General features: G+C 42.0%; 2 protein-coding genes across 3 annotated transcripts; one reads left to right on the top strand and one right to left on the bottom strand.

Moving 5' to 3' along the window:
* Positions 1–2486: 2486 nt before the first annotated feature.
* Positions 2487–5120, top strand: LOC121582276 (receptor activity-modifying protein 1). Its single transcript, XM_041897974.1, has 4 exons — positions 2487–2615; positions 3154–3207; positions 3564–3693; positions 4678–5120. Exons 1-4 carry the CDS (start codon positions 2579–2581, stop codon positions 4922–4924), a joined length of 468 nt encoding a protein of 155 aa, XP_041753908.1. The 5' UTR covers positions 2487–2578; the 3' UTR covers positions 4925–5120.
* Positions 5121–13742: 8622 nt separating this feature from the next.
* LOC121561575 (UDP-glucuronosyltransferase 2B31) lies at positions 13743–18960 on the bottom strand. Of its 2 annotated transcripts, none has more exons than XM_041874150.1 (2): positions 18810–18960; positions 13743–15574 (listed from the first exon to the last, which is right to left on the bottom strand). In XM_041874150.1, exon 2 carries the CDS (start codon positions 15562–15564, stop codon positions 13957–13959), a length of 1608 nt encoding a protein of 535 aa, XP_041730084.1. In that variant the 5' UTR covers positions 15565–15574; positions 18810–18960; the 3' UTR covers positions 13743–13956. The 2 variants fall into 2 exon arrangements, with proteins under 2 accessions (XP_041730084.1, XP_041730126.1); XM_041874192.1 differs by having other exon boundaries at positions 18815–18960.
* Between the last annotated feature and the right edge of the window lie 3356 nt (positions 18961–22316).

Raw genomic sequence — 22316 nt, 5'->3', positions numbered from 1 at the left:
CTTATTATTTATTAACAGTACTCAAAAACATTAAATGATGAGAAATCTTATTGACATGAGTTAGCACACCTTTTATGATTTGAGTTCATCTGCCCATTGGAGATGTTTGAGTAGCCACTACTCAATTTCTTTATTGACTTAGGCAGTTACTTTTACAGTGTGGCGGGTAAGTTACTGTGAATATTCACAGTAACTTACAGAGCCTTCAGAAAGTATTCAAACCCCTTGACTTATTCTACACACTGTACCCCATAATGTCAAAGTGAAAACATGTTTTTTGAGATGTTTGCTAATTTATTGAAAATGAAATACAGAAATATCTAATTTACATAAGTATTCACACCACTGAGTCAATACATGTTAGAATCACCTTTGGTAGTGATTACAGCTGTGAGTCTTTCTGGGTAAGTCTCTAAGAGCTTTGCACACCTGGATTGTACAATATTTGTTCATTATTCTTTTCAAAATTCTTCAAGTTCTATCAAATTGGTTGTTGATTATTGCTAGACAACCATTTTCAAGGCTTGCCTTAAATTTAAGTCAAAACTGTAACTCGGCCACTCAGGAACATTCACTGTCTTCTTGGTAAGCAACTCCAGTGTAGATTTGGCCTTGTGTTTTAGGTTATTGTCCTGCTGAAAGGTGAATTAATCTCCCAGTGTCTGGTGGAAAGCACACTGACCAGGTTTTCTTCTTGGATTTTGCCTTTGCTTAGCTCCATTCTGTTAATTTCTTGTCCTGAAAAGCTGCCCAGTCCTTAACGATTACAAGCAGGGGTGCAACTTTTACAAATTCTCCAGTTTTATCATTGGAATGTGATACAAAATGAGGCAACGGTGTGCTTTATGACCATGCGGACACCTCCGAGTGGTCGTGTAGGCTGTTTGGAGTGTTTATCCGACTGGATAATATATATATATATATATATATATATATATACTGTATATACATATATATATATATATATATATATATATATATATATATATATATATATATATATATTTGTATATACATATGTCCCCCCACTTCTAAAACCAAAGGTGCGCCCCTGATTACCAGTATACCCATAACATGATGCAGCCACCCATATGGTTGAAAATATGGAGAGTGGTAGTCAGTAATGTGTTGTATTGGTTTTGCCCCAAACATAACACTTTGTATTGAGGACAGTATTATTTTAGTGCCTTGTTGCAAACAGGACACATGTTTTGGAATATTTATATTCTGTACAGGCTTCCTTCTTTTCACTCTGTAAATTAGGTTAGTATTGTGGAGTAACTACAATGTTGTTGATCCATCCTCAGTTTTCTTCTATCACAGCCATTAAACTCTGTAACTGTTTTAAAGTCACCATTGGCCTCATTGTGAAATCCCTGAGCGGTGTCCTTCTTCTCCGGCAACTGAGTTAGGAAGGACGCCTGTATCTTTGTAATGGCTGGGTGTATTGATACACCATCTAAAGTGTAATTAATAACTTCACCATGCTCAAAGGGATATTAATTGTCTGCTTTTTTATTTATTTTTGACCATCTACCAAAAGGTGCCCCACTTTGCGAGGCATTGGAAAACCTCCCTGGTCTTTGTGGTTGAATCTGTGCTTGAAATTCACAGCTCGACTGAGGGATCTTACAGATAATTGTACCGTATGTGTGGGGGTACAAAGTCATAAAAAAATAATGTTAAACACTGTTATTGCACACAGAGTGAGTCAATGCAATTTATTATGTGACTAGTTAAGCACATTTTTACTCCTGAAATTGTGTGCGTGCGTGTATGAATTTGTGTGTGTGTGTGTGTGTGTGTGTGTGCAAGCATACTATACGTGCATGCATTTGTATGTGAGTCAGTGTGCGCCCAAGCAGTGCATGCAGTGTGCCTTGTTGTGTGCTTCTTGTATGTGTTTTATTTGTGTTTGTTTTAACACGGCTATCTTTCATGTCCATCCAGCTTCCTGTTTCCATTGCGAGTTGTCTTCTGAGCCACTTAGCGGAGGGAAATCGCTCAAGAGCCAATAAGACGGCAGGAAACTAGCCCGAGTGGCCCCTACGCCCAAATGGACCCCGTAGCAACTGGCATAGCAACACTCCCACAAGTGTATACAAAACGTTAATTCCTTGTAGATTATCTGAATCAAGATAGGCCGGTCTCTCCAAAGTCACATAGCAATCTCTGTCTTTAACCCTTCCCACACCCACTCCCCTCTGACTCCATCTTGGTGTAGGTTGAAGTTGCCCCTAGACACTGATCTTGGGTCAGCTTTGCATTTCCCCTACTAATGGTTAAGGTTATGATTGGGGAAGGGGAAGCTTATCATAGATCTGTACCTAGGGGAAATGTCTCCCCGAAGTCGGTGTCCATCAGGCCATTAAATCAACATCAACAGAACAGTAGGATGTTACGTCAGCACTTTTCTGTGAACAATAGTAGGGAAATCAGGGGTGGGCTTAGGGCTCGCTCCTTAACCCACTCCTGTACATTTCGGAAGAGAACAGCGTATTGACGCTATTGGCTGCTACTCACTGGTCCTTGAGTTTAATTTGGCCATGAGGCTCTCCAGTGTCCTCTCTCCTCCACCATGATCTTCCTACTGCTCTTCCCTGTCCTGGTCTTAGGTATGTTTCCTATGGTAACACTTTACTGAAAGTTAACAGGCATGTACAAGCCCTTATAATGTCTTATTATAAGGATTGTAATATGTTATGTATTTTTATGTGGCTAATATACTGTATGGGGAGCTGTTATTTAGTCAAAATCATTATAAGAAGATCATAAGACATTATAAAGGGGTCAAGCATGCTTATGACAAGTCTTACGATACATTATTGATGTATTATAATGCTTTAAACCTGTTGCTATTAAGTGTTACCCTGACTCTGTTGTCTGGGCGGTGTGTGAGCGATAAGACAAGACTTCTGATCTAATCATATTGGTGGTTTCTTGTTGCTTCTTCTTCTTGTTGAGTAGCTGCCTTGTCACGGTGGAATGTTTTCCCATTGTGTTTAACTGACTATACAAAGGTGAAATTAAGCCAAACTCTCTTGTATATTAGTGGGAGTAAGAAGACATATTTGAAGGCATATTTGACCACACATGACAATGCATTACCACGTTCTTTTAACACTTTAACGTTAAACACCTCTTAATATCCAGGTGAAATTCAATTACAAAGCAATGTATCATCCAACGTAACATTTGAAGATGATGGTAAGTGCTCAAATGATCTAGAACTTTAAAGCACTTTTGGCAAAATAATAGTACCTACTTCAAAATGCATGATGTATCTTCCTAATCAATTTGTATTGTATTGTACCTTGCTGTTGGATTTTTTCCCAAATCAACAGTTAAAATGCTCAAATATGTAAAAGAAATAAAAATAATTAATAAGGTACTAGGTGTTAGAATGTGACACACTTCTATTCGTCTACCCTGGCCAGATAGTGTCAGCCCAACATTGCAACAATACTGTATACCTACCTGATTTCATCTATGCATAGGCAATAAAATGGATGGGTGGATTATAAATGGGGTAAAATGTGTGTTCTCTCTGGTTGTACCCCTAGAAAGTTTCGATGTCATTCCCCAGTGCAATGAGCTAGGGCAAGGCAGCTACAGCATGTGCTGGGAAATGTTTCACACTGAAATGAAAGACATCAACAAGGAACTCTGGTGTGAATGGGACCAAGTCATCAGGTATATCTAAATGTTGCTTTCTGATTAAATGTTGCTTTCAAACATTATGTGCTTACTACTCTTTTACCCTATTTACACTTAGTATTAAAATGTGATCTACATCCAGAATACAGAACCAAATAACTCAAATGCATCTTAATACCAAATGTGATCAGATCTGGTAAATTTTTACATTACATATATAGTTCCATCGCAAGTTCATTGTTTGACATCCTGTTTTAGATGTAATCTACATCGCTCCTTCATTATTGGTTGAATCCCATCAAACTGTTAGATTATTGGTTCAATCTCCATACATTAGTTTTAACTGGTTAAAACAACCTGCACACACTTTACTACTTACATTGCTCTCTTCGGTTCCACTGGTGCTGAAGTAGTTTCATACTTGGACCCATTGAACAAATCGTTTTATCTCTATACTTGGACCTCTCTCGTTAGACCACTTCCTCTTTCAATGTAAACAGTAACAGCACATGGAGTTATATGAAATAGAATAGTTGAAGTAGGTGCCTCTAATGCAGGGGCAGAGGAAAAGCATTCAGTAACTTTGTCGGCAAAGAGTCATTAGTTGACAGTGGGCGGGAGGGACACACTTGGCACGGTGATTCACTTGGCAGGCTCCATGATGATCGATACTTCCCAGCTCCACTTTGAGAGAGATGGAGCATGTGATAGAGAGTGTGTAGAGGCTATTCACACTGCAGCGCACACGGGCTCACACACAGCCAGGCACACACACACAGGCAGGTGTGCATGCACACTCTCTTTACCATTCTTCAACTCTCAAATATTATGACAATTACCATGATAGTAGAAATATCTGATCATACGTAACCAATTTAATCTTGCTCTAAAAAATAAGGAATAACTCGATAGTCTCCAATAGTCTTCATTGAGCAAAAACCTATAATTACTGTAAAATGTATTAGCTAACAGAGTTACTCTGCATTTACTGTAAAACTTGATTTGATCTCTCCACGGCAGACCATACGATCAGCTGACCAAATGTATCGAGAGCTGGACCACCTACTTAGGATGTTATTTCCCGAACCAAGTGGTGCAAGACTTCTTCATCCAGATCCATTCCCACTTCTTCCAGGCATGTCCAGAGGAGGAGCAGTTATTTCCTGATGCCCCCTCGGGCGTTGTGCTTACCCTTACCCTCATTCCAGTCAGTCTCATCCCCATTCTGGTTTTCCTAGTGGTCTGGAAGAGCAAGATCAGGCACTAAGTTGGGAATGTTGAATATGTGCTGTTTGAATGTGTCTTAGGTCCCTTCCTGAAACAGCCCCTAACAATAATTCCAAGTATTTTCTAATAATGTGTTTATTTTTAAAATATTTATATTGTATGTATATTAAGATTGTTTCTATTTGTAATGTTACAAAATACATTTACTTATTTCTTAAAATAAAAATTAAAATAAATATAATAATTGTATCTGTTCTAATCTGAAACAACCCCATGTCAATATATGTATATTGTAATACAGTATAAGGGCAATAAGTACCTGCAATTTATTTACTGTATATTGTCTGTAGTAATATTTATATTAACTTTTAGCATATTCTATTAACATATTTACTTTTTACTATACTGAATTTAAGCCACTGGGGATGCTCTTCAAAAGGGGTCCCCCACATTTAGCTGTCATGTACACTAAAATAAAACTAAAACAAAAAACAAATGGACAGAAATATTATCCACAATAGTCCCATAGTATAAAAGTGAAAAGGTGGCCGGATATCAACTGCAACTACAGGGACATCTTGTTTTCTGGACCCTTTTTTGACCCTCCCCTACTCTCAGTGTCACTATAGCTCATGCTATACATATACATTGTCTTCCCTTGGTCTCCTGCTTGGAGGTTCTAGGGAATGATACAGAGAAGGTATACAGCAGCCATTAACACTGAATCAGTCTTTCAGAACACTGTTTGTTTACCTTATGCATGAGAGTGAATGCGTGGCAGATACATTGTAGTATCACCAGACCTGGGTCATACATACGAGTCAAATACTTTCAAATACTTGAGATGCACTTGACTGACTTTACAATGGAACCAATGGAATAGTCCCAAAAGAGCAAACCCCAAGCTTAATCAAATGAAAGTATTTGACCCAGGTCCGGTAATCAGGTCAGAGGTCAGTTTAAGCCAGCCCAATTTCCTACTGAACCACCCTGGTGACTGTCATATAGTCAGTGAATTAAATAACATACTGTGCTCAGCCAACCAAACCTGCTATTGGTCTGTTGGAGTGTTCATTGTGTGCTGCTAAATATCTCTGTTGGAGCACTGCCTGACACTCTGGGTATCAATGAAGTGCATCCAACTCAATCATGTCATACAGCCAGTTGTTGATACGCAAGATCTTTAGGCAGTAGACTAGTCCTGGATCGGGTCTTCTAGTGCTGCGGTACCTGCATAAACTAGCCTTTTATTACACTATAATTTAGTGCAATAGCAAAGTGAGTATATAAAGTTAACTTAAGTTACAGAGAGGGGTAACTTATTATTTGAATAATCAAGAAGTTAGTTCTCACCGTTTTTCTGAATGAATACAGTGGCTCAACATGGGCCAATGCAGTTGCATTGTTGAGAGACAGAGAGATAGATTAAGTGGTTGTTTGAATAACGATGGTCTTGTTAACTTACACATAGTTATAAGTTCAGTGGGGAAATGTGGATTGCTTGGAATAGGGCAAATTATTTTGGGTGATTAAACCATAGAGAAAGAGCATTCTCTCTCTTATCTAAACTCACCGTTTCACCCACTGTTCTGGTTAGACATGCTGATGACAATCAGCCATTTGCCATTTCACAGTTGTTTCGGGAGGCTGTGTCGAGATGGCATAAGGCGCCACCTACTGTCTCAAAGCTGTAAAGACAACTCCAGTCAACCATACGCAGTTTGGTATACACATTCAGGTAACTGCCAAAATAAAGGAAACACCAACATAAAGTGTCTTGGGGCGTTGGGCCACCCACCACGAGCCAGAACATCTTCAATGCACCTTGGCATATGTTCTACAAGTGTCTGGAACTCTATTGGAGGGATGCGACACCCTTCTTCCACGCGAAATTCCATAATTTTGTATTTTGTTGACTGTGGTGGAAAACGCTGTACCAGGCACCGCACCAGAATCTCCCATAAGTGTTCAATTGGGTTGAGATCTGGTGACTGAGACGGCCATGGCATATGGTTTACATCATTTTGATGCTCATCAAACCATTCAGTGTCCACTCGTGCCCTGTGGATGGGGGCATTGTCATCCTATGGGGTCATAGTCATGGTAGCCAAAATAGCAAAAATAATGGCCTGCCCAGCATTTTTATAATTGACCGTAAGCATGATGGGATGTTAATTGCTTAATTAACGCAGGAACCACACCTGTGTGAAAGCACCTGCTGTCAATATACTTTGTATCCCTCATTTACTCAAGACTTTCCATTATTTTGGCAGTTACCTGTACATGTTTCATTCTACCAAGTTTCGAGCACAAATAAAAATGGTTTGTCATTGTTGGAGTAGGTTTTGGGTCTATTAACATATATTGGTCTCCATTTTATTTTAATCTATTATTCTAATGATGAAAATGCAAGAAAAGGAACCATGTCAAATAAGATAAAAGTCTCTTTGAATGTAAATACCTTTGGTTATGCCCACCATGGATGAAATGTCCATATCTTACATAATTATAACTGACTTACCAAATATGTTATACACAAACTATGATAGCCTACATGTATAAGTGTAAATTAGGATGTCAGTGTAAACACAGTAAAAACACTCGCTCACAGAGAAAAATAACAGAGACACCAAATAGGAGGCCATAAACAAGTCTCCCCGGCCTGTTTGAGGGAGAGGCATGGGGGGTAATAAACAGCATTATTAATGTCTGATACCTCCAAACTGATACCTTTAACTATCTACAAATATCTTCTCAGTGTTTCCCCTCCAGTTTGTGGATGTTTATTCTCAGATCCCTCTATATTTATTGAATATTTCTCCATCTGTACTGAATATCTATCCCTTCAACTAAATACGAAGACAGACCCAAAGACACACCAACACGTGGTGGCAGTACAAGATAGGCCTACATGCTGAAGTATAGGCTACTGTTAACATGACTGCTCCTGATTCTTCTCCTGTATCTGAAAATAATATATATATAATACATAGAATGCAGTGCTTACAACTGCTATAGGATATAGTGATTTTTACCCCCTCCCCCTACAATGATTTTTCTCTATATTAGCACAAACGAGAGCTGTTTGGTTAAGGCAAACAAAAATAGGATGCATATTGGACATTTTGTTAGCAAAGGTTAGGGCAGAAAATGTGATAGCATTAGAGGGGAATGGCATTCATGATGCATAACAGGAATACCACAATCCAGGGTAATTCAAAACCCACCACAGTTCTTCAGTGAGACATCACTAAGGTCAAATCTGTAGACCACAACCTTTGAAGCACCAGACACTTTCTGTCTGCAATGCTTGTCTGAGATGAAAATAAAACTAACAATTAAAACACAATAGGCCTTCAGTTTGGTGGTTTTGGCTATGAACAAAAATAGTATTTTTCAAAGATGATTGTTGTCTCAGATGTATATACAGTGCCTTTGGAAAGTATTCAGACCCTTTGACTTTTTCCACATTTTGTTACGTTACAGCTTTATTCTAAAATTAATCCAATTGTTTTTTCCCCTCATCAATCTACACATATTACCCCATAATGACAAAGCAAAAACACGTTTTTAGAACTGAAATATTACATTTACATAAGTATTCAGACCCTTTACTCAGTACTTTGTTGAAGCCCCTTTGGCAGCAACTACAGCCTTGAGTCTTCTTGGGTATGACGCTGCAAGCTTGGCACACCTGTATTTGGGGAGTTTCTCCCATTCTTCTCTGCAGATCCTCTCAAACTCTGTCAGGTTGGATGGGGAGCGTTGCTGCACAGCTATATTCAGGTCTCTGCAGAGATGTTCGATCGGGTTCAAGTCCGGGCTCTGGCTGGGCCACTCAAGGACATTCAGAGACTTGTCCTGAAGCCACTCCAGCGTTGTCTTGGCTGTAGGCTTAGGGTTGTTGTCCTGTTGGAAGGTAAACCTTTGTCCCAGTCTGAGGTCCTGAGCGCTCTGGAGCATATTTTCATCAAGGATCTCTCTGTACTTTGCTCCGTTCATCTTTGCCTCGATCCTGACTAGTCTCCCAGTCCCTGCCGCTGAAAAACATCCCCACAGCATGATGCTGCCACCACCATGCTTCACCGTAGGGATGGTACCAGGTTTCCTCCAGACATGATGCTTGGCATTCAGGCCAAAGAGTTTAATCAGATCAGAGAATGTTGTTTCTCATGGTCTGAGAGTCTTTAGGTGCCTTTTGTCAAACACTGTACCATAAAGGCCTGATTGGTGGAGTGCTGCAGAGATGGTTGCCCTTCTGGAAGGCTCTCCCATCTGCACAGAGGAACTCTAGAGCTCTGTCAGTCACAACCGGGTCACCTCCCTGACCAAGGCCCTTCTTCCCCCAATTGCTCAGTTTGGCAGACCGGCCAGCTCTAGGAAGACTCTTGGTGGTTCCAAACTTCTTCCCTTTAAGAATGATGGAGGCCACAGTGTTCTTGGGGACCTTCAATGCTGCAGAAATTTTTTGGTACCCTTCCCCAGATCTGTGCTCTACGGACAATCCCATCGACCTCATGGCTTTGTTTTTGCTGTGACATGCATTGTTAACTGTGGGACCTTTTATAGACAGTTGTTTGCCTTTCCAAATCATGTCCAATCAATTGAATTTACCACAGGTGGACTCCAATCAAGTTGTAGAAACATCTCAAGGATGATCAAGAAACAGGATGCACCTGAGCTCAATTTCGAGTCTCATAGCAAAGGGTCTGAATACCTATGTCAATATGCTATTTCTGTTTATTATTTTTAATAAATTAGCAAAAATGTATAAAAACCTGTTTTCACTTTGTCATTATGGGGTATTGTGTGTAGATTGCTGAATATTTTTATTCATTTAATCGATTTTAGAATAAGGCTGTAACATAACAAACTTCGGAAATAATTCAAACACCTTGACTTTTGACGAAGGCAGAGTACCAGTCAAAAGTTTGGACACACCTACTCATTCAAGGGTTTTTCTTTATTTTTGCTATTTTCTACATTGTAGAATAATAGTGAAGGCATAAGAACTATGGAATAACACATATGGAATCATGTAGTAACTAAAAAAGTGTTAAACAAATCAAAATATGTTTTATATTAGGCTCCCTTTGCCTTGATGACAGCTTTGCACACTCTTGGCATTCTCTCAACCAGCTTCATGGGGTAGTCATCTGGAAAGCATTTCAATTAACAGGTGTGCCTTGTTAAAAGTTAATTTGTGGAATTTCTTTCCTTCTTAATGCGTTTGAGCCAATCAGTTGTGTTGTGACAAGAAGATAGCCCTATTTGGTAAAATACCAAGTCCATATTATGGCAAGAACAGCTCAAATAAGAAAAGAGAAACGACAGTCCATCATTACTTTAAGACATGAAGGTCAGTTAATACGGAACATTTCAAGAACTTTTAAGGTTTCTTTAAGTGCAGTCGCAAAAACCATCAAGCGCTATGATGAACCTGGTTCTCATGAGGACCGCCACAGGAAAGTAAGACCCAGAGTTACCTCTGCTGAGAGGATAAGTTAATTAGAGTTACCAGCTTCAGAAATTGGCAATTAACTTCACCTCAGATTGCAGCCCAAATAAATGTTTCTTAGTGTTCAAGTAACATACACATCTCAACATCAACTGTTCAGAGGAGCCTGCGTGAAACATCAAAAAACCTACACTCGATCCCTCCGATGTCAACAACTACAGACCATTATCCCTTCTTTCTTTTCTCTCCAAAACTCTTGAGCGTGCCGTCTCTAGCCAACTCTCCTGCTATCTCTCTCAGAATGACCTTCTTGATCCAAACCAGTCAGGTTTCAAGACTGGTCATTCAACTGAGACTGCTCTTCTCTGTGTCACGAAGGTTCTCCACACTGCTAAAGCTAACTCTCTCTCCTCTGCTCTTATCCTTCTAGACCTATCCGCTGCCTTTGATACTGTGAACCATCAGATCCTCCTCTCAACCCTCTCTGAGTTGGGCATCTCCCGCACTGCTCACTCTTGGATTGCGTCCTACCTGACAGGTCACTCCTACCAGGTGGCGTGGTGAGAATCTGTCTCCGCACCACGTGCTCTCACCACTGGTATCCCCCAGGGCTCAGTTCTAGGCCCTCTCCTATTCTCTCTATACACCAAGTCACTTGGCTCTGTCATATCCTCACATGGTCTCTCCTATCATTGCTACGCAGACGACACACAATTAATTTTCTCCTTTCCCCCTTCTGATTACCAGGTGGCAATTCACATCTTTGCATGTCTGGCAGACATATCAGTGTGGATGTCGGATCACCACCTCAAGCTGAACCTCGGCAAGACGGAGCTGCTCTTCCTCCCGGGGAAGGACTGCCCGCTCCATGATCTCGCCATCACGGTTGACAACTCCATTGTGTCCTCCTCCCAGAGTGCAAAGAACCTTGGCATGACCCTGGACAACACCCTGTCGTTCTCCGCTAACATCAAAGCGGTGACCCGATCCTGCAGGTTCATGCTCTACAACATTCGCAGAGTACGACCCTACCTTACACAGAAAGCAGCACAGGTCCTAATCCAGGCACTTGTCATCTCCCGTCTGGATTACTGCAACTCGCTGTTGGCTGGGCTCCCAGCCTGTGCCATTAAACCCCTACAACTTATCCAGAACGCTGCAGCCCGTCTGGTGTTCAACCTTCCCAAGTTCTCTCATGTCACCCCGCTCCTCCGCACACTCCACTGGCTTCCAGTTGAGGCTCGCATCTACTACAAGACCATGGTGCCTGCCTACGGAGCTGTGAGGGGAACGGCACGTCCTTACCTTCAGGCTCTGATCAGACCCTACACCCAAATGAGGGTACTACGTTCATCCACCTCTGGCCTGCTAGCTCCCCTACCTCTACGGAAGCACAGTTCCCGCTCAGCTCAGTCAAAGCTATTCGCTGCTCTGGCACCCCAATTGTGGAACAAGCTCCCCCACGACGCCAGGACAGCGGAGTCACTGACCACCTTCCGGAGACACTTGAAACCCTACCTCTTTAAGGAATACCTGGAATAGTATAAAGTAATCCTTCTTCCCCCACCCCCCATAAAAAAAAGAAAATAAAGAAAGGTGGTTGTCCCACTGGCTATCATAAGTTGAATGCACCAATTTGTATGTCGCTCTGGATAAGAGAGTCTGCTAAATTATGTAAATGTAAATGTAAAGGACACCAATAAGAAGAGACTTGCTTGGGCCAAGAAACACAAGCAATGGACGTTAGACTGGTGGAAATATGTCCTTTGGTCTGATGAGTCCAAATTTGAGATTTTTGGTTCCAACCGCCGCACGTGTGGTTCCCACCGTGAAGCATGGAGGACGAGGTGTGATGGTGTGGGGGCTGCTTTGCTGCAGTGATATGCCATCTGGTATGCGCTTAGTGGGATTATCATTTGTTTTTCAACAGCAGAATGACCCAGAACACACTAGGCTGAGTTGGACCGCAGAGTGACTGTTGGTAAAGCATTCCAGGTGACTACCTTATGAAGCTGGTTGAGAGAATGCCAAGCTCTCATCAAGGCAAAGGGTGGCTACTTTGAAGAATCAAAAATATAAAATATATTTTGATTTGTTTAACACTTATTTCATTGTTTTGATGTCTTCACTATTATTCTACAATGTAGAAAATAGTACAAATAAAGAAAAACCCTTGAATGAGTAGGTGTGTCCAAACTTTTGACTGGTACTGTACATGTAACAAAAAAATAAAAAGCTGTAAAAACAAAGTTCATTTTTGTCCTCCGAAGAGGGGTGGTGGTGGATGGGCCAATAAAAAACAATATATACTTTTTTTTTTAACTGTTGAAGCGCAAAGCTAAACTTCTCTGAAATGTTGGCCCCATATCAATCACATTGTAGCAGCGTGAAGCGCACCCATTCACATGCACAGGTACTCTGTGTGACTGTGTGAGCACAAAGTCTTGCAGTGCATTCATCTGAATATCTGCGGTGCTGCCCGTGGCAACGTCATATCGCTGAGTCTCACTTTAATCTCTTATGAATTGTTTATTAAAGCTTATTTATAAGAGTCACTGTAAAGTGTTACCAAATAACTGAATTGTATCATCAACTCCTATAGGTACTGGTTGAGCAGACCTGGGGGAGGAAGAGAGCCAGATGACTGGAAGTTAGACAACCCTTTGGGGGAGGTCTGTGAACACATTGACACCATAGAGAGAGAGCTTAACTCCTGGCAGGATGGATCATGTGACTCCCCCTACAGATGGATGTGTGAAAGAAGTATTTAAAACAACTCCCATGAACTTTTATACAGTATCCAATTTCATCCTAATGTAAATATCCCACCAATATTTTCAACTCTTTTGATACGGCCATTTGTTTAGCATCCATGTGTATATAAAAAAAAGTATGCTTTTCCAAATGGGCCGGATTCTTGAACTTGAGAACTTTTCATAACTCATGCATTGATATCATATGTGTATATCTCAGGTTAGGATTTATTCTGTCCTAGGTCTAAGTACCAGTGTCTTAAAATCTCCAAGCAAATGGAAGACCACAATAAAGGTGCCAGATATCGTTATTTCTAACCATTTTATTTAATTATATTGAATCGAACTGTAGTGCTCATTGTCATCCCAGGCACTATAGGAGTTAAACATTTACAAGGCTAAAGCACAATGGTAATACAAAATATATGCTAAAATCAAAGCGAGCTTTCTTTATACATGTTAACTTATTAAGTATAACAAAAAAGAACACACCTGTTTATTTTCTTTAATTTAACCTTTATTTAACTAGGCAAGTCAGTTAAGAACAAATTCTTATTTACAATGACGGCCTACACCAGCCAAACCCGGACGACGCTGGGCCAATTGAGTGCCGCCCTATGGGACTCCTAATCACGGCCGGTTGTGATACAGCCTGGAATCGAACCAGGGGGTCTGTAGTGACGCCTGAAGAACTGAGAAACAGTGCCTTAGACAGCTGCGCCACTGTGCTTTATGAAGATATCCTGTTGTTATCCTGTTGAGAACTAACAGACGTGTTTGAGAGGAAAAATGGTAACTTATTTGTTCACAGTCATATGGTAAGAAGTGAGGTCACTTCCTGTTGTATTCAAGAGCCAATCATTACTCCTGTTTGGGTTTATGCTTCCTGCATACTCTGAGGCACAGGAAGTGGATTGAACCCACAGTAATGGCTACTAGCACAAACAAAACAGCCAGTAGGAATCCAATCACATCCAGAGAATGATAGGAGTACCAGGGCATCTTGTAAGACTCCGTTCGCAGGTGGGCGGCTCCTTTGTGTCTCATGACAAATTCGATCCAGAAGAGGGCAGTGTCCAGAGGATGCATGGGCTTGTCCCGGTGCAGGCTCGAGAGCCGCTCCATATTGGTCCTGTAGGACGGATCATGGAGGACTTCCTGTACAGCCTCCAAGAAGCTCTGGCTGGAGATCTTGGTGACTTCGAGCACCTTGGCCGCTCCACGCACCTCCAGGCGTAAGACGTTCTCGAACTGGTCGAACAGCAGCGGAAGCCCCACCACCGGCACCCCATGGTACATGGCTTCGTAAAGGCCATTGGTGCCACCGTGGGCCACAAAGGCCTTGACCTTGGGGTGGCCCAGGAGGTCGTTCTGGGGCATCCACTTGACCAGCAGGGTATTGTTGCCCAGGCCGTTGGGTTGCTTGCCCGGGTGCCTCCAGATGACCTTCTGGGGAAGTTGGGCGAAAGCGGCTGCGATCTCCGAGGTGATCTCCATGGGCAAGCCTTTGACCAGAGTTCCCAGTGACATCAAGATGACCCCGTGTTCCCCCGAGCTCTGGACAAACTCCTCCAGCTCTGTTGGTAGAGGATTGGAGGGTTTACATTGGAATCCTCCAATGTAGACAATGTTAGGCATGGTGGGCCGGGGGAAGTCGAACACAAAGTCCACCCGCATGAGCCAGAGGTCCGTCCCCTGCAGAAGGTGGTAGAAGTTCGTACCCGGCTCAAAGTATCTCTTCACCAGCCTATCGTAGTGTGGGCTGATCACAAACCTATCAATGATCATGTTGAGGAGGTAGATTAACACATTCCCAACTCGCTGGTCAAAGGTCATCTTGTCCGAAGTGGCGTAACCAGAGGTGGGGACATAGGACACGGGCGAGGGGGCCACCACGAAATGCCCCTCTCCACTGGTGATCCAGCGAACATTGAAGACAGTGGGTAGCCCGAGCTTGTGGGCAACCAGGACCCCGACGGGCAGCCCCGGGTCCAAGAGCACCACGTCGTACTGGCTATCCCTCAGGTTCTGCATCAAAGCCTTGTTCTCAAACATCTCTACCACAAACTGACTGGCCTGCTGGTGCATGCCCGACAACGCCGACAGCAAGTACGAGTAGAAGGACACAAAAGCCAAAGGTGACGCGCCTTCCCTTTGGATCTCCAGCATTTTGACGAGGAAGGACGTAAAGAAGTCTTGTTTTTCAATGTCCATGCCCCCAGGCACAGTGATGGAGACAGAGCGGTAGTGGGGCGACGACTCCTTGATGTACCAACTGCTGGCCGAGCGCACCACAGTGACCTGGTGACCCCGGGCGTGGAGTCCCTCGATCAGGAGTTCCATGTTGACCCAGTGGCTGCCGTCCACGGGGAAGACCAGGATGTTGCCCCCAAGGGCCCCTGGAGAGCCACCGAGGAAGGCCACCGAAACCACAAGGATGAAACCAGTCACCCCATTCAGGCCACTCATTGTTCTGCTCCTGGGAGAATGAGAGGAATGATGTCAGAATGTATAAGTGTCATTCCACGAAATGAGTCCCTTTAGGGTAGTGCAACTTTGTGAAAAGAAGTATACTTTTTATTTCACATAATTTTAACATTCGTTATAAAGAGCACATGGTCAACTTAATACATTTTTTTTATTGCATCTTAAGAGGTAAAACAAATATATACACTACTAGTCAAAAGTTTGGACACACCTACTCATTCAAGGGTTTTTCTTTATTTTTACTATTTTTTACATTGTAGAATAATAGTGAAGACATCAAAACTATGAAATAACACATTTGGAGTCGTGTAGTAACAAAAAAGTGTTAAACAAATCAAAATATATTTTAGATTTGAGATTCTTCAAATATCCACCCTTTGCATGATGACAGCTTTGCACACTCTTGGCATTCTCTCAACCAGTTTCATGAGGTAGTCATCTGGAATGCATTTCAATTAACAGGTGTGCCTTCTTAAAAGTTAATTTGTGGAATTTCTTTCCTTCTTAATGTGTTTGAGCCAATCAGTTGTGTTGTGGCAAGGTAGGGGAGGTATACAGAAGATAGCCCTATTTGGTAAAAGACCAAGTCCATGCTATGGCAAGAACAGCTCAATAAGCAAAGAGAAACGACAGTCCATCATTACATTAAGACATGAAGGTCAGTCAATACGGAACATTTCAAGAACTTTGAAAGTTTCTTCAAGTGCAGTCGCAAAAACCATCAAGCACTATGATGAAACTGGCTCTCATGAGGACCGCCACAGGAATGGAAGACCCAGAGTTACCTCTGCTGTAGAGGATAAGTTCATTAGAGTTACCAGCCTCAGAAATTGCAGCCCAAATAAATGCTTCACAGAGTTCAAGTCACAGACACATCTCAACATCAACTGTTCAGAGGGGACTGTGTGAATCAGGCCTTCATGGTCGAATTGCTGCAAAGAAACCACTACTAAAGGACACCAATAAGAATAAGAGACATGCTTGGGCCAAGAAACACGAGCAATGGACATTAGACCAGTGGAAATGTGTCCTTTGGTCTGGAGTCCAAATTGGAGATTTTTGGTTCCAACCGCCATGTCTTTGTGAGACGCGGTGTGGGTAAACGGATGAGGCATCACTACAGACCCTGGTTCGATTCTAGGCTGTATCACAATCCGGCTGTGATTGGGAGTCCCAAAGGGCAGCGCACAATTGGCCCAGCATCGTCCGGGTTTGGCCAGGGTAGGCTGTCATTGTAAATAAGAATTTGTTCTTAACTGACTTGCCTAGTTAAATAAAGGTAAAAATCTCTGCATGTGTAGTTCCCACCATAAAGCATGGAGGAGGAGGTGTTATGGTGTGGGGGTGCTTTGCTGGTGACATTGTCTGTGATTTATTTTGAATTCAAGGCACACTTAACCAGCATGGCTACCACAGCATTCTGCAGCGATATGCTATCCCATCTGGTTTGGGCTTAGTGGGACTATAATTTGTTTTTTAACAGGACAATGACCCAACACACCTCCAGGCTGTGTAAGGGCTATTTTACCAAGATGGAGAGTGATGGAGTGCTGCATCAGATGACCTGGCAGAGTGAAGGAAAAGCAGCCAACAAGTGCTCAGCATATGTGGGAACTCCTTCAATACTTTTTTGGAAAGCATTCCAGGTGAATCTGGTTGAGAGAATTCCAAGAGTGTGAAAATCTGTCATCAAGGCAAAGGGTGGCTCTTTGATGATATTTGAAAAAATATATTTTGATTTGTTTAACACTTTTTTGGTTACTACATGATTCCATATGAGTTATTTCATAGTTTTGATGTCTTCACTATTATTCTACAATGTAGAAAATAGTAAAAATAAAGAAAAATGCCTTGAATGAGTAGGTGTGTACAAACTTTTGACTGGTACTGTATATATAGTAAGTGCCTATAAAGTGCCAAAGAAAGTAACAGGGTTGACGATGTCATTTTAAATCAGCCACAAATCCCCATGTGACAGGAGGAATGGAAGATTGTTGTATGCAACAGGGAGGGGCAGTTGAATGCAAGCTTCACAAAAAAAGTATAATCTTAAAACATTTCTAGCTCGTCTATCTTTGGGTAACAAGATTGACGTGTTACGCTCGACCTGCTCAGTTTCCACCACAAAACACCAGAAAATGGCCAAAAGAGTAGAACCAGCTCACCTGCATTTACACAATGATTTTACTATTAGATGTGCGATGTTTGTTTTGAAAAAAATATTTTAAAAATAATAGTTTCACCATATTACCGCAAAAATTCAGTTCACATAACAGTGTTGACCTTAGAATGAGGGACAGATTATTGTTGTTTTTTACCTTAAAATGAATCACTCTGTCAAAGCAACAAAATTAATAGGAAGTCACAGGAGGGGCACAGAGGAACATGTCAAAATGCTGAATTTTGGCACTTTAGTAAGTCTTTATTCATGTAAAAAATCTGATTTATTGAATTTGACATGTGGTCTATATTAAAGGGCACTTCATTTAATATAGCAGGCCTTTATGTGCAGAAATGATCATTTCATTTCATGACACAGTAATGGTCCATAAGTAATCCTTATACTGCTGATGGTAAAGCTACAATGCTCAGACTGGGGAAAAACATGACTCTTTCTTGTAAAAAGAAAATAAAGAAAAGGGAGAAAAAAAAGTAATTGGCAGAGAATGTGCACTAAGCATTTCAGGCTCTCTTAGTGATGTTCTCGTCTTATGCAACTAAGCAAAACATTGGAACTGTGGATTACACATTTCAGCCTTAGAAGTAGGCTATGTACTTTTGTCAAGAGATGGACTGAGAGTTTAAAGTCCTGATGAAATGCATGTACTGTGGCTAATCTTCTATACAAACACACACATTCACTATTATATAGGGCATACACTGCAGCAGAGGGGGGACTTAACACTAGCATGTGCATACAAGAGCATGGTCCCCAAGTGACCACTATGGTCGAGCACATTTCCTGTTCACCAAAGTCCCATGGGGGGAAAGGGGTAAACCTCAACATTTAACTCAGAGAACTATGCATTTAAAAGACAACACTACCTATTCAAATTGTCCTGCAACACATGAAAATAATACAGTAAATGCATGAAGAAGAGACAATCCAACAGTACACGAATAGGAAATAAAAATACAGAAGTGTTCCAGTAGCTATATCAAATATCCTATGCAAAAACATTGAGTTATTGTAAAGATTAGAGAAGGAAGAGAATGTTGTAGCCTACCTTACTTCTCAAACTCTGAGCAGCAGTTTACTTTGGCTTACTGGAGCTGGCAGTCTCGGTATTAATGTTATATAATGTGGGAGAGGTTAAAGTGAGGGGAGAAAATAATGTCTATTCACAATGGACAGCAGATTTGTGTGTGTGAGAGAGAGCAAGAGAGCAAGAGAGCGAGAGAGAGAGAGGGGGGAGTGGGGGAAAAGGAACAACTAGACAGCCTGTCTTACCCACTGCAACAACCTTTCCACCCCTTCCCGACTCCACCCCCTCAATTTCCTTCCGTGCACTGAACATTAAATATTTTCCCACCCCAAGGTATAGATAAAACATAGCCTGCTGTGACTGAGAGAAACTTCTGACTGAGGCATTCTCAGGGAAACAACATTCTATAACAAAATACTGGAATGAATCGCTAAACGTAAATAGAGACACATTTTACACACATCAGGGATAACCCTTGTACTAAGAATCTTTATTTACACAAGCTGGTGCATTGGGTGCATTGGGTGGGTGTGTGTGTGTGTGTGTGTGTGCGTGTGCGCGTGCGTGCATACAGTGTCGAAAATGCTTCTTTAATTGAATCTCGGCCTTAGTTTACACAGGAGTTAAACATTGGACACATTTTGAAATTGCAGAGCTGCATTGTTGTTGAAGGTAAATCCACAATTGAATGTCATCTCATGGATACTTAGGGATTTTGGCAATGAGGACCTTTATCTACTTCCCCAGAGTCAGATGACCTTGTGAATACCATTTTTATGTTTCTGCATGCAGTTTGCAGGAAGTTGCTAACTAGCGCTAGCGCAATTGTTAACTAGCGTTAGCGCAATGACTGGAAGTCTATATTGCACACAACATTAGTTAGCATTGGCTCGCGAAACTACCGCTAACTTTCTTCATACTGTACACAGAGACATAAAAATGGTATCCACAAGTTCATCTGACTCTGGGGAAGTAGAAAAAATGCCTCATTGCCAAAATCCCTAAGTATCCCTTTAAAGATTGGCTTGCACTTTTGACAGTCCTAGCTAAATTCTTACTTGAGAAATTCCTCTTTGCTAAGAAGCCATTTTTGTTCCTTTTTGACCATTTTAATTGAAAACAATCACAGTAAATGACTTAAGTGTTACCCAGCAATGATTTGATATTGAGATATAAAGGGCTGCATTGAACCTTGTGAGGGCAATTGATTGCTCGAGTGCTTTTTCAGTGACACAAAACACAAGTGTTTAGTATTTTTCTCAACTCTGATTCAACTCAACCAAGATTACAGAATTTTCACACAAGACATACACAGACACATAAATTCACAGATCAGAGTTCAGAAAAATACAAACACACTTGTGTTGTGCGTCACTGAAAAAACTCTCAAGATCAATCAATAGCCCCCACTAAAGGGTGTATTCACACATACAGTGCATTTGGAAAGTACTCAGACCCCTTGACTTTTTCCCCCATTTTGTTACTTTACAGCCTCATTCTAAATTTGATTCAATTGATTTTTTTCCTCATCAATCTACACACAATACCCCATAATGACAAAGCAAAAACAGGTTTTTAGAAATGTTTGCAAATGTATAAAACATTTAAAAAGGAAATATCACATTTAGATAAGTATCCTTACTCAGTACTTTGTTGAAGCACCTTTGGCAGTGATTACTGCCTCAAGTCTTCTTGGGTATCAATCAATCAATCAATTTTATTTTATATAGCCCTTCGTACATCAGCTAATATCTCGAAGTGCTGTACAGAAACCCAGCCTAAAACCCCAAACAGCTAGTAATGCAGGTGTAGAAGCACGGTGGCTAGGAAAAACTCCCTAGAAAGGCCAAAACCTAGGAAGAAACCTAGAGAGGAACCAGGCTATGAGGGGTGGCCAGTCCTCTTCTGGCTGTGCCGGGTGGAGATTATAACAGAACCATACCAAGATGTTCAAAAATGTTCATAAGTGACAAGCATGGTCAAATAATAATCAGGAATAAATCTCAGTTGGCTTTTCATAGCCGATCATTAAGAGTTGAAAACAGCAGGTCTGGGACAGGTAGGGGTTCCATAACCGCAGGCAGAACAGTTGAAACTGGAATAGCAGCAAGGCCAGGCGGACTGGGGACAGCAAGGAGTCACCACGGCCGGTAGTCCCGACGTATGGTCCTAGGGCTCAGGTCTCTCAGTTGGCTTTTCATAGCCGATCATTAAGAGTTGAAAACAGCAGGTCTGGGACAGGTAGGGGTTTCGTAAATCGCAGGCAGAACAGTTGAAACTGGAATAGCAGCAAGGCCAGGCGGACTGGGGACAGCAAGGTGTCAGCATGCCCGGTAGTCCTGACGTATGGTCCTAGGGCTCAGGTTCTCAGAGAGAAGAGAGAACGAGAGAATTAGAGAGAGCATACTTAAATTCACACAGGACACTGGATAAGACAGGAGAAGTACTCCAGGTATAACCAACTAACCCCAGCCCCCCCGACACATAAACTACTGCAGCATAAATACTGGAGGCTGAGACAGGAGCGGTCCGAAGACACTGTGGCCCCATCCGAAGAAACCCCGGACAGGGCCAAACAGGAAGGATATAACCCCACCCACTCTGCCAAAGCACAGCCCCCGCACCACTAGAGGGATATCCTCAACCACCAACTTACAATCCTGAGACAAGGCCGAGTATAGCCCACAAAGGTCTCCACCACAGCACAAACCAAGGGGGGGCGCCAACCCAGACAGGAAGATCACGTCAGTAACTCAACCCACTCAAGTGACGCACCCCTCCTAGGGACGGCATGAAAGAGCACCAGCAAGCCAGTGACTCAGCCCCTGTAACAGGGTTAGAGGCAGAGAACCCCAGTGGAGAGAGGGGAACCGGCCCGGCAGAGACAGCAAGGGCTGTTCGTTGCTCCAGAGCCTTTCCGTTCACCTTCACACTCCTGGGCCAGACTACACTCAATCATATGACCTACTGAAGAGATAAGTCTTCAGTAAAGACTTAAAGGTTGAGACCGAGTCTGCGTCTCTCACATGGGTAGGCAGACTGTTCCATAAAAATGGAGATCTATAGGAGAAAGCCCTGCCTCCCGCTGTTTGCTTAGAAATTCTAGGGACAATTAGGAGGCCTGCGTCTTGTGACCGTAGCGTACGTATTGGTATGTACGGCAGGACCAACTCGGAAAGATAGGTAGGAGCAAGCCCATGTAACGCTTTATAGGTTAACAGTAAAACCTTGAAATCAGCCCTTGCCTTAACAGGAAGCCAGTGTAGGGAAGCTAGCACTGGAGTAATATGATCAAATTTCTTGGTTCTAGTCAGGATTCTAGCAGCCGTATTTAGCACTAACTGAAGTTTATTTAGTGCTTTATCCGGGTAGCCGGAAAGTAGAGCATTGCAGTAGTCTAACCTAGAAGTAACAAATGCATGGATTAATTTTTCTGCATCATTTTTGGACAGAAAATTTCTGATTTTTGCAATGTTACGTAGATGGAAAAAAGCTGTCCTTGAAACAGTCTTGATATGTTCGTCAAAA

This window comes from Coregonus clupeaformis, chromosome 1 (assembly GCF_020615455.1).
Source record: "Coregonus clupeaformis isolate EN_2021a chromosome 1, ASM2061545v1, whole genome shotgun sequence".
Lineage (NCBI taxonomy): Eukaryota > Metazoa > Chordata > Actinopteri > Salmoniformes > Salmonidae > Coregonus > Coregonus clupeaformis.
The sequence above is the reverse complement of the archived record's forward strand: the minus strand, read 5'-3'. Positions and strand labels throughout refer to the sequence as shown.

What these genes read in the sequence shown, in the direction of transcription:
- LOC121561575 (XM_041874150.1), bottom strand. Translation starts at nt 15,564, where the DNA reads ATGAGTGGCCTGAATGGGGTGACTGGTTTCATCCTTGTGGTTTCGGTG.
- LOC121582276 (XM_041897974.1), top strand. Translation starts at nt 2,579, where the DNA reads ATGATCTTCCTACTGCTCTTCCCTGTCCTGGTCTTAG. An exon ending in CTTCCCTGTCCTGGTCTTAG is followed by an intron (nt 2,616 to 3,153) that starts GTATGTTTCCTA and finishes CTTAATATCCAG; the next exon opens with GTGAAATTCAATTACAAAGC. An exon ending in CGTAACATTTGAAGATGATG is followed by an intron (nt 3,208 to 3,563) that starts GTAAGTGCTCAA and finishes TTGTACCCCTAG; the next exon opens with AAAGTTTCGATGTCATTCCC.